The sequence below is a fragment of the Tenrec ecaudatus genome, chromosome 1 (assembly GCF_050624435.1).
Source record: "Tenrec ecaudatus isolate mTenEca1 chromosome 1, mTenEca1.hap1, whole genome shotgun sequence".
Taxonomy (NCBI): domain Eukaryota; kingdom Metazoa; phylum Chordata; class Mammalia; order Afrosoricida; family Tenrecidae; genus Tenrec; species Tenrec ecaudatus.
The window spans coordinates 252,252,429-252,267,148 of record NC_134530.1 but is presented as its reverse complement, the minus strand read 5'-3'; the positions used below and the strand labels follow the sequence as shown (position 1 = coordinate 252,267,148).

The 14,720-nt window shown below is 36.9% G+C and overlaps 1 protein-coding gene and 1 pseudogene across 1 annotated transcript in view; both read left to right on the top strand.

The window, feature by feature from the left end:
* ADSS2 (adenylosuccinate synthase 2) overlaps nt 1-14,720 on the top strand; it is a 53,533-nt gene that overhangs the window by 16,873 nt on the left and 21,940 nt on the right. The window contains exons 2-4 of the mRNA XM_075531250.1: nt 2,089-2,191; nt 4,046-4,114; nt 5,352-5,402. Of these exons, the coding sequence (XP_075387365.1) occupies nt 2,089-2,191; nt 4,046-4,114; nt 5,352-5,402 (223 nt within the window). The remainder of the gene's footprint in view (nt 1-2,088; nt 2,192-4,045; nt 4,115-5,351; nt 5,403-14,720) is intronic.
* LOC142437427 (G kinase-anchoring protein 1 pseudogene) lies at nt 9,977-11,015 on the top strand (annotated as a pseudogene).

Sequence of the window (14,720 nt, the reverse complement as noted above, 5' to 3'; positions counted from 1 at the left end):
CAGTATTGCAAGGAGGGGATTCTGTATTGACAAAAAGCAAGTGAGGGAGTGGCGGAAAAATGAAGGTTGACTTGGAACATATTCTAAAAGCTAAAAAAGCTTGTCGTAGTTTAACGTCTTTTTATGGGGCTCTAGAGAGTGAATTGCATAAATGGGTTATGGAGTGTCATCAAAATGGTTACTGCATAACACGCATGGGAATCTGCATACGTGATCTACAAATGGCTAAAGATGACAAATATAAAGCACCAGGCATTTGAAAAATTTGCTGCGTCAAGATGGTGTACCCACTTCATGAATAGGTTTGGCCTATGTTTGAGACAAAGAACAAAGATTTCCCAGAAATTGCCACAAGACCTTGAAGACAAAATTATGTCATTGCAGTTATTTATTATAAAACAAAGAAGGATTTATAATTATGACCTGGCAGATATTGGGAATCTGGATGAAACTGCCATGACTTTTGATCTTCCAAGCAACAGAACTGTGGCAAGTTTAGGAGAAAAAAAATTTTTTCTCAAAACCACAGGAAATGAAAAACAAACAAACGCTTTACAGTTGTTCTATCAGGTTTGGCTAATGGAACTAAGCTGCGTTCTGTCATTATTTTTAAAAGAAAGACCTTGTCTAAAAAGATCAATTTCCCACCAAGAATTACTGTGCATGCACATGTTAAAGGCTGGATGGATGAAGACAGAACAAATAAATGGCTGGAAGAAATTTGGAACCGACGACCAGGAGCTTCCTTAAAGAAAAAGCCATCGTTACTTGTTTGGGGTATGTTCAGAGCCCACCTATCGGATGACATAAAAAAAAAATTGGAAAAATCTAGTAAAGTTACTTTAGCTGTTATTCCAGGTGGGCTTACATCTGTACTGCAGCCTCTGGATGTATCTTTGAATAAGCCTTTTAAAGACCGTGTGCGAAGAATGTGGCATGAGTGGATGTCATCTGGTCAAGCCCGACTAACAAAAGGAGGAAATCTCATGAAGCCTGACATAGAGTTAATAGCAAAGTGGGTTCAAGATGCATGGGAAGACCTTCCAGAAGACATGGTGCGACGTGCCTTCCAGAAATGTAGTATTAGTCATGCTATGGATGGCAGTGAAGACTGCGCTTTGTATGAAAACGACAGCAGTGATGGTGATGACGGCGGCGAGCTCAGTGAGGACAGCGTCTATGATGACCTCACACCAGCTGACGCTCTGCATTGGGATATGGATGATGGCGAGGAATCCAGTTTTGAGCGATTTGAACTCTACATTTTAGCTTGGTTGCTGATTGAGCTCAGGGAATAGTACTCTTAAGGTATCATTGTTGATACCTTGTTGTTTTTGTTGAACCTATTTTCCACTTACTGTGCTGGTTAACTAATGTTAGTGACTTGTCCTTTTATTTATGTTTTTTTATTTAAAATAAATATTTACATACATTACCCCACTGATGTCTCAATTTTTAGTAATTTTATTTTCATTTGTTTTGATTATTGAAACTCACCAATAGCTTCTGCATTTTCCACCCTAGGCTTATACTCGAGTCAGTCAGTTTTTCTGATTTCCCAGGTAATAATTAGGTACCTTGGCTTATACTCGGGTCAGCTTATATTCGAGTATATACGGTACTTGGATTTCTTGGTTAAGAAATTTCTTGACATCTTAACATGATGTAATTCATGTAAGAACATAAACTTCAGATCATAAAGTTGCTTGGAACAGTAGTAGGACTGTGGGAATTATATATGTACATCAAATTAAAGTAATTATAAAATTATGCATCTCTGCGAGGCATTGCTATGTAGATAATTGTTACAAATATTAGGAGCATGTCTTCCTATCTTCCTGGGACAAGAATTCTCTAATTTCCATATTATTTCAGGGATGATCATATAAGTACCAATTGTGCTATATTGGGAATGGAGGGAAGGACAGCCAAACAATTCTGAAACCACTGTTTCCTGGACTGGTTCTGACTACAAATATTTACATTTCTTAAGTGACGCATTAACAGAAATTATTATTAATTCACTCAGGAAGGAGATGTATTATTTGTCATTAATTGTGTTAGGCTCATTTTTCACTTATGTTTCAGGGAGGAAATAATGCTGGCCATACAGTTGTTGTAGATTCTGTAGAATATGACTTTCATCTTTTACCCAGTGGAATAATTAATCCCAACATAACTGCATTCATTGGTAAGTACATAGTGTTAACTGGACTACTTGGGGAATTTCCCCCCCCAAATGATAATGGTATTCATTTTTTCACTATCAAAACTGATTTCGTTTCTCACCAATCGGTTTATGGATCTCTTACACATGGTAGCCGTGATGCTTCTGGAACATACCTAAATTTGGCTCTTGAACTCTTCTGGACATTTTAATAGTGATACTTTTGGGATGATTACTTTGCATTTGCATATCTATGATTGTTGACAATCTTAATTCTATTAAGAAATATGATCAAATTAGGTTTTCAACTATTTGATTATGAGCCTGAGTAAAAAGTACAGTAGGAATATGTTATATAGAATGAATCTGACTACCTGTGGTACATTCTGATATTTTCTCATTTGTAAGAAATGTTAATTGGTTTTATTTGCACTAATTGAGTGTGACTCTTCAACTTAAGAGACATGTATAGTCTTAATGTAGAGTCTACTATTCTTTTATACTCTGGCTTGACTTGCCTAAAGCTACATAACTAGTTTCTTTAAAACAAACTTGCTTCAGGAATAAATGTGAAAATGTTAAGTATTATTTCAGTTTTATATTCTATTATTAAAAAACATTGAACAACTCACTGCAATCATGTTGATCCTGACTCATAGCCATGCTTTAGACGATAGTAAACTTCCCTTTTGGGTTTCCAAGGGTGTAAATCTTTATGGGAGCAGAAAGACCCATCTTCCTCCTTTGGTGTGTACAGTGGATTCAAACTGCTGACCTTGAGGTTAGCAGCCCAACATGTAATCCACCATACCATCAGGGCTCTATCTATCAGTTATATTATGTCATAATATTCCACTACTTAAAACTTAAAATAATTTCTGTGCTAGCTTCTTGATAAATCAGAATGTCCCATTAATCTGTCTCATTCCTATATATTTTTAAAAGAAAACCTCATTATTAGTTCCTGTGTCATAGTATAACATGTGTGGTGGTATAATGGCTGAATATTTGATAACTAGAAGAAAGGTTGCTGGGTAGAACTTACCCAGCCACTCTGCAGAAAAGAGCAGGAGATCTGTTCTTGTAACATTGTTCTTATGTTACAAGGTGCCGTCAAGACCATTATAACTCATAGCTACCTTATGCACAACAGAACAAAACACTGCCTGGCCCTACGCCATTCTCACAATTGTTCTTATGTTTGAGTTCATCGATGCAGCCACTGTATCAATCCATCTTCACTACTCCACGAGATTACCAAGCATGATGTTCTTCTCCAGTGACTAGTCTCTCTCCTGGAGAGAGAAAAGATTGAAGTTATCAAGGATTTTGTCTTGCTTGAATTCATAATCAGTGCTCATAGAAGCAGCAGTCAAGAGATCAAACAATGCTTTGCATTGGGTACCAGTTGCAGGAGATCTGTATAAAGTTTTGAAAATCAAGGATGTTACTTTAAGGACTAAGGACCTAAACCATGGTATTTTCAGTTGCCATATTTGCATGGGAAAGTTAGACACTGATTAAGGAAGACCAAAGAAAAATCCATGCATTTGAATTGCAGTGCTGGTAAAGAATATTGAAAATACCATGGACTGCCAAATGAACCAACAAATCTATCTTGGAAAAAGTACAACCAGAATGCGCCTTAGAGGCAAGGATGGCGCAACTTTGGCCTCATGCTCTTTGGTCTGGTACTTGGTTGTCAGAAGAGACCAGTGTTGTAACATTACAACCTAGAAATTCCATTTGGATAGGCTCTACCACATGGAGTTGCTGTGAGTTATAATCCTCTCGATAGCCCCTAGCAACAAACACATAGATGTCTTTATTATAACATTGCATGTGTATGTTTATAGATGTTTGTGGGTTCTCCTTTAGGAAATGGTGTGGTAATTCATCTTCCTGGATTGTTTGAGGAAGCAGAGAAAAATGTTAAAAAGGGAAAAGGTATGAAGGAATGAATCTGTTTTACCTGATGCAACTAATATTTTTTTTGGTTAGAATTGTATTAGAAGGTCATAACAGACAAATTTGACAATTTTTGGTGTTAGTAATACATTGTGAAGTTGCAGGTTGTAGGACAAGCATTTTAAATGTTGGTTATTGAATTTGACTCTTTTTTTTAGTGTTAAGCAAATTCAAACATGAGGGGGCTTCAAAATGTTTGTGGAAAACTGGAATTGAAAGATAATAGAGTTTGCCTGTGAACTTTTTGACTTCCCACTTCATATAATTGTTAACACAGTGATAATCTGCAAACTTTTAATTGGGGTAACTAAAATTACTGCAAACTTTATCAAAACTGTATCATAACTTTATCACAAGCTTTATCATAACCACAAAAGCCAAACTTATTGCCTTCAACTTTATTCTGAATCATAGCAATCTGATCATTTGTTTCTGAGACTGTAAATCCTCACAGGAATAGAAAATCCCCTCTGTCTCCAGTGCAGTGGCACTTGGTTTTGAACTGCTGGCCTTGTGCAGTTGGCAGCCTAATACCTAACCCACTGTACTACTTGGGCTCCCTAAGCCAGATCTTGGTTTGGAAAGAAAAGGCTATTAACTTGAGAGCCAATGATAAAATAAATTTGAAACCTACCGCTAATGTGTAGCTACCTTCATGGCCTCGTGGTATGAATGGAAACTCGTGCCTTTTGCCCTTAAGCACTCAACAGTTTATAGGGAGAGGCAGGCTAATAAATAAATAATTACAGGTCATTGTGATGCATGCAGTAATAGAGTACTTTTGAGGATTTAATTAGGAGGTTTCTTAGTTTACTCACACTTTCTATAATTGCTTTTTGGCAAAAGCTGCCATTCTCAAAATTATTCCTATTCTATTGAATTTGCCCTTTCCACTACCTCCAGAAAGAGAAAGCAGCTTTCTACTATTTATCTTTTAAACTTCTAGAAATACTTTATGTGCATTTTGCTAGGTTGTAGACTGGTCCTCTTTAGAACAAAACACCTGGAAAGGTAAGTCTTGTGAGTCTGTGTATGAATGACAGGCAGGAATGTTCTTAAGTATGCTGCTTCTGCTGTAGAAAAGATACTAATGTGATTTGGTCCATCATTGAAAAACAGACAATGTATTGATATTGTATTGCTAAAGAAATTATGATTAACATTTTTTCTGTACAAAATGTTCAATTTAATGCATGTTTTTCTTTCTCTCCTCTAGGTTTAGAAGGCTGGGAAAAAAGACTTATCATATCTGACAGAGCTCATATTGGTAAGGGAACAACTATATTTCCGTAAACAACTCTATCAAATTTATCAGGCGAAAGCGTTTAATGACCAGTTTTGTCAGTTAACTTTGTTTAACCTGTGTAGAGTGGATTGTAATAGCATAACTAGGCTGCATTCCAGTGTTTCAGTATGTAGCACATGATCAAGAACTAATGGTACTACTGGTCCAAACTGTATGTAGTGAAGACATTAACCAAAAACAAGGTTCCAGGAACCAACAGAACACCAAGTGAAATGTTTTAGCAAGCTGGTGAAGCACTGGAAACACTCATTCACCTGGGCCAAGACATTTGGAAGACAGTTACCTGGCCAACCGACTGGACACAATACATATTTTTACCCATTACAAAGAAAGGTGTCCCAGCATAATTCTCAAATTATAGAATTTCATTAGTATCACATTCAAGTAAAATTTTCCTGAAGATCATTCAACAATGGATATAATAATACATTAACCAGGGGCTGCCAGAAATTCAAGCTTGATTCAAAGACGACTTACAATATGGGATGTTAATTGCTGATGTCAGATGAATCTTGGATGAAAGTATAGCATACCAGAAAAATGTTTACTTGTGTTTTATTGACTCTACACTGGCATTCAATTGTGTGGATCACAACACACTTTGGATAGTCTTCAGAAGAATGGGAATTCCAGAATACTTCATTGTGCTCATGTAATATATGAGGGGGTATCCCCCCAAAAAATCAAAATTGTTTTTCAAAGTTATGAATTAAATTTTTTTTTTAACAAAACAACCTTATCACCTTCAACGATCATGTCAGGGAGATGAATATCCTGGAATGCCAGTTTAATAGAACAAAGTGTTCTTGTGTTGAGGGAGTACTAGAATAGAGGCCCAATGTCCATCTGCTATCTTAGTACTAAACCTATAAATATATGCACATATGTACATACCTGTATTCATACCTCTATACATGCCTGTATTCATACCTCTTTGTCTCCTAGTTCCTTCCTCTATTTCCTTTTACTTTCCTCTTGTCCCACTATCATGCTCAGCCTTCATGTGGGTTTCAGTAATTCCTCTCAGTTACATTGCCCTTGATCAATCCCTACCCAGGCCTCTTACACCCTCCTTGCCATCATTTTGGATCACTTGTTGTTCCTTTGTCTCTGCGTTGGTTAACACCATTTTCTTTCCCCAAACCCCATGTCCCCCCAGAACCAACGGTCTCGTTATTTTCTCCTCCAGATTGTTTATCCCACCTATCTTATCTAGATAGACCTGCAGAGATAATAAAAGGCACACAGAAAAAAAAGAGCAAAACAAGGCAACAAAAGAAAACAACAAAAACAGCCGACAAAATAAAGAAAAGCCTGTAAATAGTTCAAGATCTGTTTGTTAACTTTTAGGAGTGTTTTCCGGTCAAGTCTCATGGGGTGCTATACCCTGGCCCCAAAGTATTTTTGGTATTCCCTGGGGATTTCATTGCTCATCTCTTCAGTTTTCTTACTTCACCATTTCTCCCCTTTGCCTTAGCCATTTTATGATTAAGCAAATTTCAGAGTCTTCTGACATCCACCTGGGTCTTTTCTTTCTTTCTTATCTCCTTAATGACCTTTTGTTTCTTCATGTGTGATCCTTGTGATGTCATTTCACAGCTCAGCAGGTTTTCTGTCACTAGTGTCTGGAGTGTCAAGTCTGTTATTGAGATGTTTCTGAAATTCAAGTGTGATGAACTCAAGTTTGTATTTTGCCTCTCATGGACTTGTTTGAATTATTTTTAGCTTCAATCTGAATTTACATATGAGCAGTTGATGACCTGTTCCACAGTCAGCCCCTGACCTGGTTTTAGCTGCTGATAGTTAGCTTCATCATCTCTTCCCATTTATGTAATCTATTTGACTTTTGTGTATTCCATCTAGAGAAGTGCATAAATGTAGTTACAGTTTATGTTGCTGAAAAAAGATATTTGCAATGAAGAAATTTGTTGGGCTTGCAAACTCTGTCATGCCCTCTTCATCTTCATTTCTATCATCAAGACCATATTTTCCAATCACGGTGCCCTGCAGTTTTCCCATTCTAGTCATCTGTAGTTATCAATGCATCTTAACTGCATGTTAGATCAATTTCAGACTGAACACGTTGTTAAAATTCTTCAATTTTTTATCACTAGGTTTAGTGATTGATGTGTAAATTTGAATACTTGGTATGGTGACTGGATTTCCTTGTGTATACATAGGTATTATCCTATCATAGGCAGCAATGTACTTCAAGGTGGATATTGAAATTTCCTTTTTTAATTAATGTGATGTCTTTCTTCTTAACTTTACCATTCTGGCATAGTAAGCTTTGTCCACGTCTGACAAATTTGTATCACTGTTCATGAGTTTTTCAGTATCTAACAGTGTTCTGCTCTGTTCATAAGATTTTCAGTGACTAATTCCCTTGAAATGTATACCTTTTTCTTTCTTAGTAGTCTTTCTGTAGTCTGGAAGCTCTGCTGAAACCAGTTCACCTTGCAGGTATTTGAAATACAAGTGACATAGCTTTCATGAGCACAGCAATATTCAAACCACCACAGTAAGACTAATAACTTGTTATTCTGATAGAATGTTAGTAGCTGTGACATGATTAGGAAACTACATTTGCAAATGAAATAAAAATTATAAACCATGTTGGAAACTTCTGAAAATTGATTTGAACTCTTAAATTATTTTTAAATATGCTTGAGTCCTGAGGGACTAGATGCTCTAATTTTTGCACTGACCTCCATTTATTTGGCAACCTCATCCAGGCTCCTAATGGTATTCCCGAGCGTAGTACAGAAGTCAGAACAATCACAGACTAGAGGCTTATGTGATACAAAAATACAATAAAGTTGTTTTTATAAATAACTTTTGTTTATGCTAAACTAAGGGTGTTTGTTAGTTTAAACTATGAAAATATTAATCGGAAAGACAGGCCTGGCAATCTACTTTTAAAAGTCAGCCAAAGAAGACCCTATGGTTTCTAACATTCAGTCTGCAACCAGTGCAGGGATGGCTCTGCACCTGGCACCATTTTGCTCCGTTGTGCTTGGGATTGCCGTGACTTGGAGATGACTTGACAGCAGCTGACAACAACAATATTGTATTTTATTTTCATTTTTACTTTGACACTTAACATTTTTTTTCTGCTGTGAATTGTAGATTTTAATACGGAGGGTATGATAATTATCATAAATATCTAACTTCCTACTGAGAAACTATTTTCTCTGCTGAAGGAGAAAGATAGACGATTGGGATAGAAGAATGCTAAACATCGCAGTAGCATTTTCAGCATTTTACAGTATCTGAATTGTTAAAATTTCTTTGATGAGAAAGATTTAATTTACTCTTATGAGAAGGTTCTCAGAACTATGTTGCTTTTATTGAGAAAATACGATGTAAATAATAAATAATTGTATTTATACTGAAGCTTTTTTCTGTAGCTTTCATGGTATTTAGTATAGTGACTGTGTGTGTGTGTGTGTATGTGTGTGTGTCAAAACTGACCATGTATGTTTTCAGAATAATAGGCAGCATAGATGCCTAACCAAGGCAAAAAAAAGAAAGAAAGCTTTACAATCATAATTTTCAACTTGGTTAAAGATAAAAGTTTTGTTTTGTTTTTGAAGAAGAACATTATAAATTTGCAACTTTTGTTTCCCATTTTAAGCATCTGATTTAAAAAAATGTTCTCTCCTTCTTCCTCAAATAGCTTAGCATATTTTTTATGGTTACTAATTAGTTTTAGAACTTTGATATATTACTATTATAGTGCTGCTTGTCTGTAGTAATATAGTAGTATTGATATTTAATATTCTTACTGATAGTCTCCTAGATATATAGTGAAAAATACTATATTTGTATATTACAATACTACAAATGTATATATAATTTTAGTATTTTTGATGCTTATATGCATTTCTCATTAACTGTGTATACCCCTCTTCGGGTTTTTATGTATACTCTTCTGGTATTCAATTCCTTGCCTTGTAGATAAGTGAAGCAGTGGATTGTTAGATGTTAGATGAGGAAAGATTTTTATCTGTAGAACTTTCTAAGTCTGCTATGTGAGATTTGGTACCTTAGTCAGAGTTTTACAATTTAGGATTGCAGAATAAGAAATACCTTGTTCCTAACTTTTGAGTAGCATAATGTCAATGTACAAATCAAGTAGTTGGTTTGACTCTGTGTAGATGTAAACATACTGGTGATATCAGCCGTCCGAAAAAATATATAGTGACACATGACATAAGGATTTAACGTTCTTCATTATAGATTATTTGGATCTGTCACTTACTGTAAACACCTTTGGGTACAGCACATTGGTTAAGTAAGATACTTGATTAAACTTAAAAAAAACCCACAAAAATAAAACGACACACAACAGACCCGTTTTGAAGCCGCTTCTGTACTGGAGTTCGGTCTCTCATCTTGCCCTATTTTTTCTGTGTACTTGGTGCAAGTAAGTTGTGGAGAATCTGCTAACAGCTAATGGATGAATTTTGGCTTACATCTACTAATGAGGAATTTATTCTTGACAGAAGTATCTTAAAAGAATAATATTTACAATGACATCAGCAGTACTCAGCTCTGTTCCCATTACTGCTTCTCGTTTTGCTGTTACAAGTAGATAGTGGCAGTGGTTCTGATTCTGAGCCTGCAAAAGGCAAAACTTGGAACACTGGACAGTCTTGACGTTGGAAAGCAGATCAACTACGAATGTGAAAAAGAGAGAAAAAAGAAGGAAGAACAGAAGAGTGAAGCAAATGAGCTTGGAAATCTTGCTTTTCGGAAGAATCCCCAGAAAGCGTTGCCTGCATTTGTAACACTCAGCACAGGCTTTCACTGTCCCACCAAGTACCGGGGTCGCAAGAAGGGAATTGGCAAGAATGGAGACAGATGAGCAGCTGACATCTGAAACGTTTGAAGCAGATCGTGAGAAGGCATTGTTGCCAAGTGAAATAGAATGCGAGGAGCACAAGGAGGAGTATGAAAATTCTGAATATGCTTCAGCTCAGTCAAGGGGCATGAATGACAAAGATAAAAGAAAGACTCATGGGGAAAAGACAGCCCTCTTGCGGGATCATGGAAGCTCTTCAGTCTGAAGAGCTCATTAGTAAAATGTCTGAGCAATCGAGTTCCTCTCAGACTCTATCCCCTGATGGAGGATTTCTGCAGTCTACTGGAAGATGATGTTCATAAAGTTCTTATTGGAGAAAAAAGGGAACACCTAACAGAATATGATGGAACAGAAAACTGTGCAACTCAGGAACAGCTCTGGAAGTGGTTCTGAAAGGTCGAAGAATTGAAAGACTAAAGTTGGAACTTGAAAGATACTGAAATCCAGAAGTTAAAAAGTGTGATCACTCAATGGGAGGCAAAGTGTAAAGAAGTGAAGGCAAGACATGCACAGTTATTGAAATTGTGAAACAAAAGATAAAGCAGAAATATTTCTCCAAGATGCTGAATCAGAGGATCAAGAATGAACTCACCATCCAGGTGACTTCAGTTTATGCTGCATTCGAACAAAAAAGACCTGCAGAATTAGCCAAATACCAGGTTGGCAGAAAAGGGACAAGAAACACTGATTCCGACCAGCGTAGGTGATTCCATTAACCTTCGAGGTCCATACAGAAACGCAAACCTTCATTTAGGGTTTCAGAAAACTAAACATTTGATGCTGTGCCACTGCACGCAGTCTCTGTGCAAGAGGCTGAAAGGACTAGCTCACTAAAAGGCTGTGATTTATGTCCTTTTGGCCTAAATAGTTTCAGAAGAATTCACTGATTGTTGTTTACTGTCCATACTTACTCATTTTAATTTTTCATCCATCAATAAATTTTACTCTTCCACTAAAAAAACAAAAACTCAAAACCAAAGAAATCATACAACAGGATCATAGGTCTGGATAACAGGAAAGTAACGTCATCTAAACCGTAACAGTTAAGAATGAATTTCACTTATTATTAAAGAATTAAAACAAATTTTCCTTGATCATAAATGCATGTCTTTAAAGAAAAGTATTTGGATAGAAGAGAACTGAGCCCAGAGAGATTAAGTGCAGACTAGATTATAGATACTAATAGTTGTAATATGAGTAATAATATGTATTTTTAAAAGAATACATTATTTAAAAGTCTATAAGAGACACGTATTTTTAGTTTTGTGAGTCTCCATCAGTAGAATGAGGGAGAGGGAACTCACCAAGTGGAATCCATGAGGGAAAGGATGTTGTATGTTGGATTCATGTGTACATTCAGGTCGTATTGCTTCCACTTGGTCATATTACTCGTTTTATCCTAAAAAATACTGCTGTTCCATTGTTCACTGTTACAAAAGAGCATGCATAGGATTGATATTATTTCTTCCTTAAAATGTTTGGTAGAGAGGGGGGAGCAGGGAGGGAAAGGGAAAAAAAGAGGACCTGATGCAAAGGGCTTAGGTGGAGAGCAAATGCTTTGAAAATGATGAGGGCAAATAATGTAAAGATGTGCTTTACACAATTGATGTATGTATAGATTGTGATAAGAGTTGTATGAGTCCCTAAAAAAATGTTTTTTAAAAAAAGGTAAAGCTTGAAGCCAAAGATTAATAAAAAAAATTTTAAAAAGGTAGACTCTTTGTAGGAAATTTTAGTTTTCCATTCCATTTCCTCAAGTATAGGAATATTTGGTAGTTTGTTCATTTGTTTTTGTAGTTTTGTCTTTTAGTTTTTTCAAGTCTATTTTTGTCTAGTGTCCTTTGAAATTCTGCTTGCTCACTCACCACCACTGAGTTGATGCAGACTCATAGTGACGCTATAGGACATAGACCTGCCTGCTTTAAGTTTCCAAGGCTGTAGCTGTTTATGAGAGTAAAAAGCCTTGTCTTTCTTCTGCAGAGCAACTGTTGGTTTCAAACTGCTGACGATGTGCATCACAGCTCCATGCACTACCACTATGCCACCAGGCCTCCTCTGTGAAATGTGTGCATGCGAGGTGCATGCGCATTTGAAGCTGTCATTATATTTTGATTAGTCTATGGCTACCAGAGCTTTCTTAATATTAGTACTAAAATTTAACACTTATTCATATTTGTACTCCTACCACCCAGTGTGTTCCAACTCACAGAAACTCCATCGGGCAGGGTAGAACTATCCCTGTGGATCTCTTTATAGGAGTAGAAAGCCTCATCTTCTCCTGCAGAGCTGCTGGTGATTGTAGAACTGCTGACCCTTGTGGTTTAGCAGCCCACTGGGTAGCTACTGTCCCAGGAGGCACCTCAAATTTAACACTTAATAACTATTATCAGTTATTAATTTGTACAATGTATCACTTTCTATCTTCTAATAATTTTAAATTTATTTATGTTTTTATATAATGCATTTTATGTGTTGAGTCTTTTATAATCTACTCTGACAATCTACATATAATCCAGCTTTTCTGACAATTTGATTAACACACACACCTAACTGTTAAAATTCCCATTCTTCACTAGTTTATCCATAGTTTAGTATGATCCACATAATTGAATGCCCTTGAATGGTCAAGCAAACACAAGTAACCATTTTTCTGGTGTTTTCTGCTTCCAGTCAAGATCCATCTATGTCAGTAAGGATACCCCTCGTTCCACATCTTCTTCTGATTCAGTTTGAGTTCCTGGCAGCTCTTTGGTGAGGTAGTGCTACAGCTCACTTTGAATTATTTTGAGCAAACTTTTACTTGTGTGTGATACTAGTGATATTGTTTGATAGTCTTCAAATACCATTACACCATTTTTCTTTGGAATGGGCATAAATATGGCAGGTTGCTGTCTTCCAGATTTCTTGGCATTGACTTAGTCAGTCCTTCATTAGCTTGCTGAAACGTTTCCATAGGTATCCTGTCAAGTCCTGAAGCCTTGTTTTTCCCTAATGCCTTCATTGTGGGCTTCTTTCTTCAGTACCATCAGGTCTTGACCTTACGCTACCATTTTAAAAGCTTGAATGTCAAACTGTTCTTTTCGGTACAGTGATTGTGTATTCCTTCCAGCTTTTATTGATTCTTCCTGTACTATTCAACAGTTTTCCCATAAAATCTTTCAACATTTCAACTCAGCACTTGAATTTTTTCTTCCTAGCTCTAGTTATGCTGAGCATGGTTTTCTTTTGGCTTTCTGACTCCAGTTCTTTGCACATTTCATTATACTTTGCTGTCCTATAAAATTTTCCGTTCAGTTTTTTTGTTTCATTTTTCCCATTTGCTTTAGCTACTACGTATCCAAGAACGAATTTCCGCAGTCTCTTCTGACATCCGCTTTAGTCTGGTCTTTCTTTTCTGCTTAATTAACCTTATCTCTCATAATATGTGAGGTTATTGATTTCATGCCAGACCCCCACAGATCTTCATTCATTAGTGTTCAATGTGTTAATAAATCTGCCTTGATAGTCAGATGGGATATACTCAAGGTTGCAGTTTGGCTGTCCTAGACTTGTTTTAATTTTCTTTCTTTTTTTTAAATCTTTTTATTGGGGGCTCGTACAATTCTTATCACTATCCATCCATTGTGTCAAGTGCATTTGTACATTAGTTGCCATCAGCATTCTCAATACATTTGCCTTCTACTTGAGCCCTTAATATCTGCTGCTCATTTCCCCCCTCCCTCTCTACTCCCCTTCCCTCATGAACCCTCCATCATTCATAAATTATTATTTTGCCATATGTCGTGCTGTCCGATGTCTCCCCTCACCCTTTTATCTGCTGTCCATCCCCCAGGGAGGAGGCTATATGTAGATTCTTGTGATCAGTTTCCCCTTTCTACCCCATATTCTCTCCACCTTCCAGGCATCGCCACTCTCACCACTGGTCCTGAAGGAGTCCTCTGTCTTGGATTCCCTGTCTTTACAGTTGCTATCTGTACCAATGTACATCCTCTGGTCTAGCCAGATTTGTAAGGTAGAATTGGGATCATGATAGTGAGGGGGAGGAAGTGTTTAAGAGCTAGAGGAAAGTTATATGTTTCATTGTTGCTACCCTGCACCTGGACTGGCTCATCTCCTCCCCAAAACCCTTCAGTAAGGTAGTGTCCCGTTGGCTGCTGATTGACTTTGAGTCACCCCTCTGCATTCACCCACATTTACAACGATACGATTTTTTGTTCCTTGATGCTTGATACCTGATCCCTTCGACAGCTAGTGAACACACAGGCTAGTGTGTTTCTTCCATGTGGGCTTTGTTGCTTCTGAACTAGATGGCCACTTGTTTATCTTCAAGTTTCCAAGACCCCAGATGTTATATCTTTTGATAGCCGGGCACCATCAGCTTTCTTCACATTTGCTTATGCACATGTTTGCCT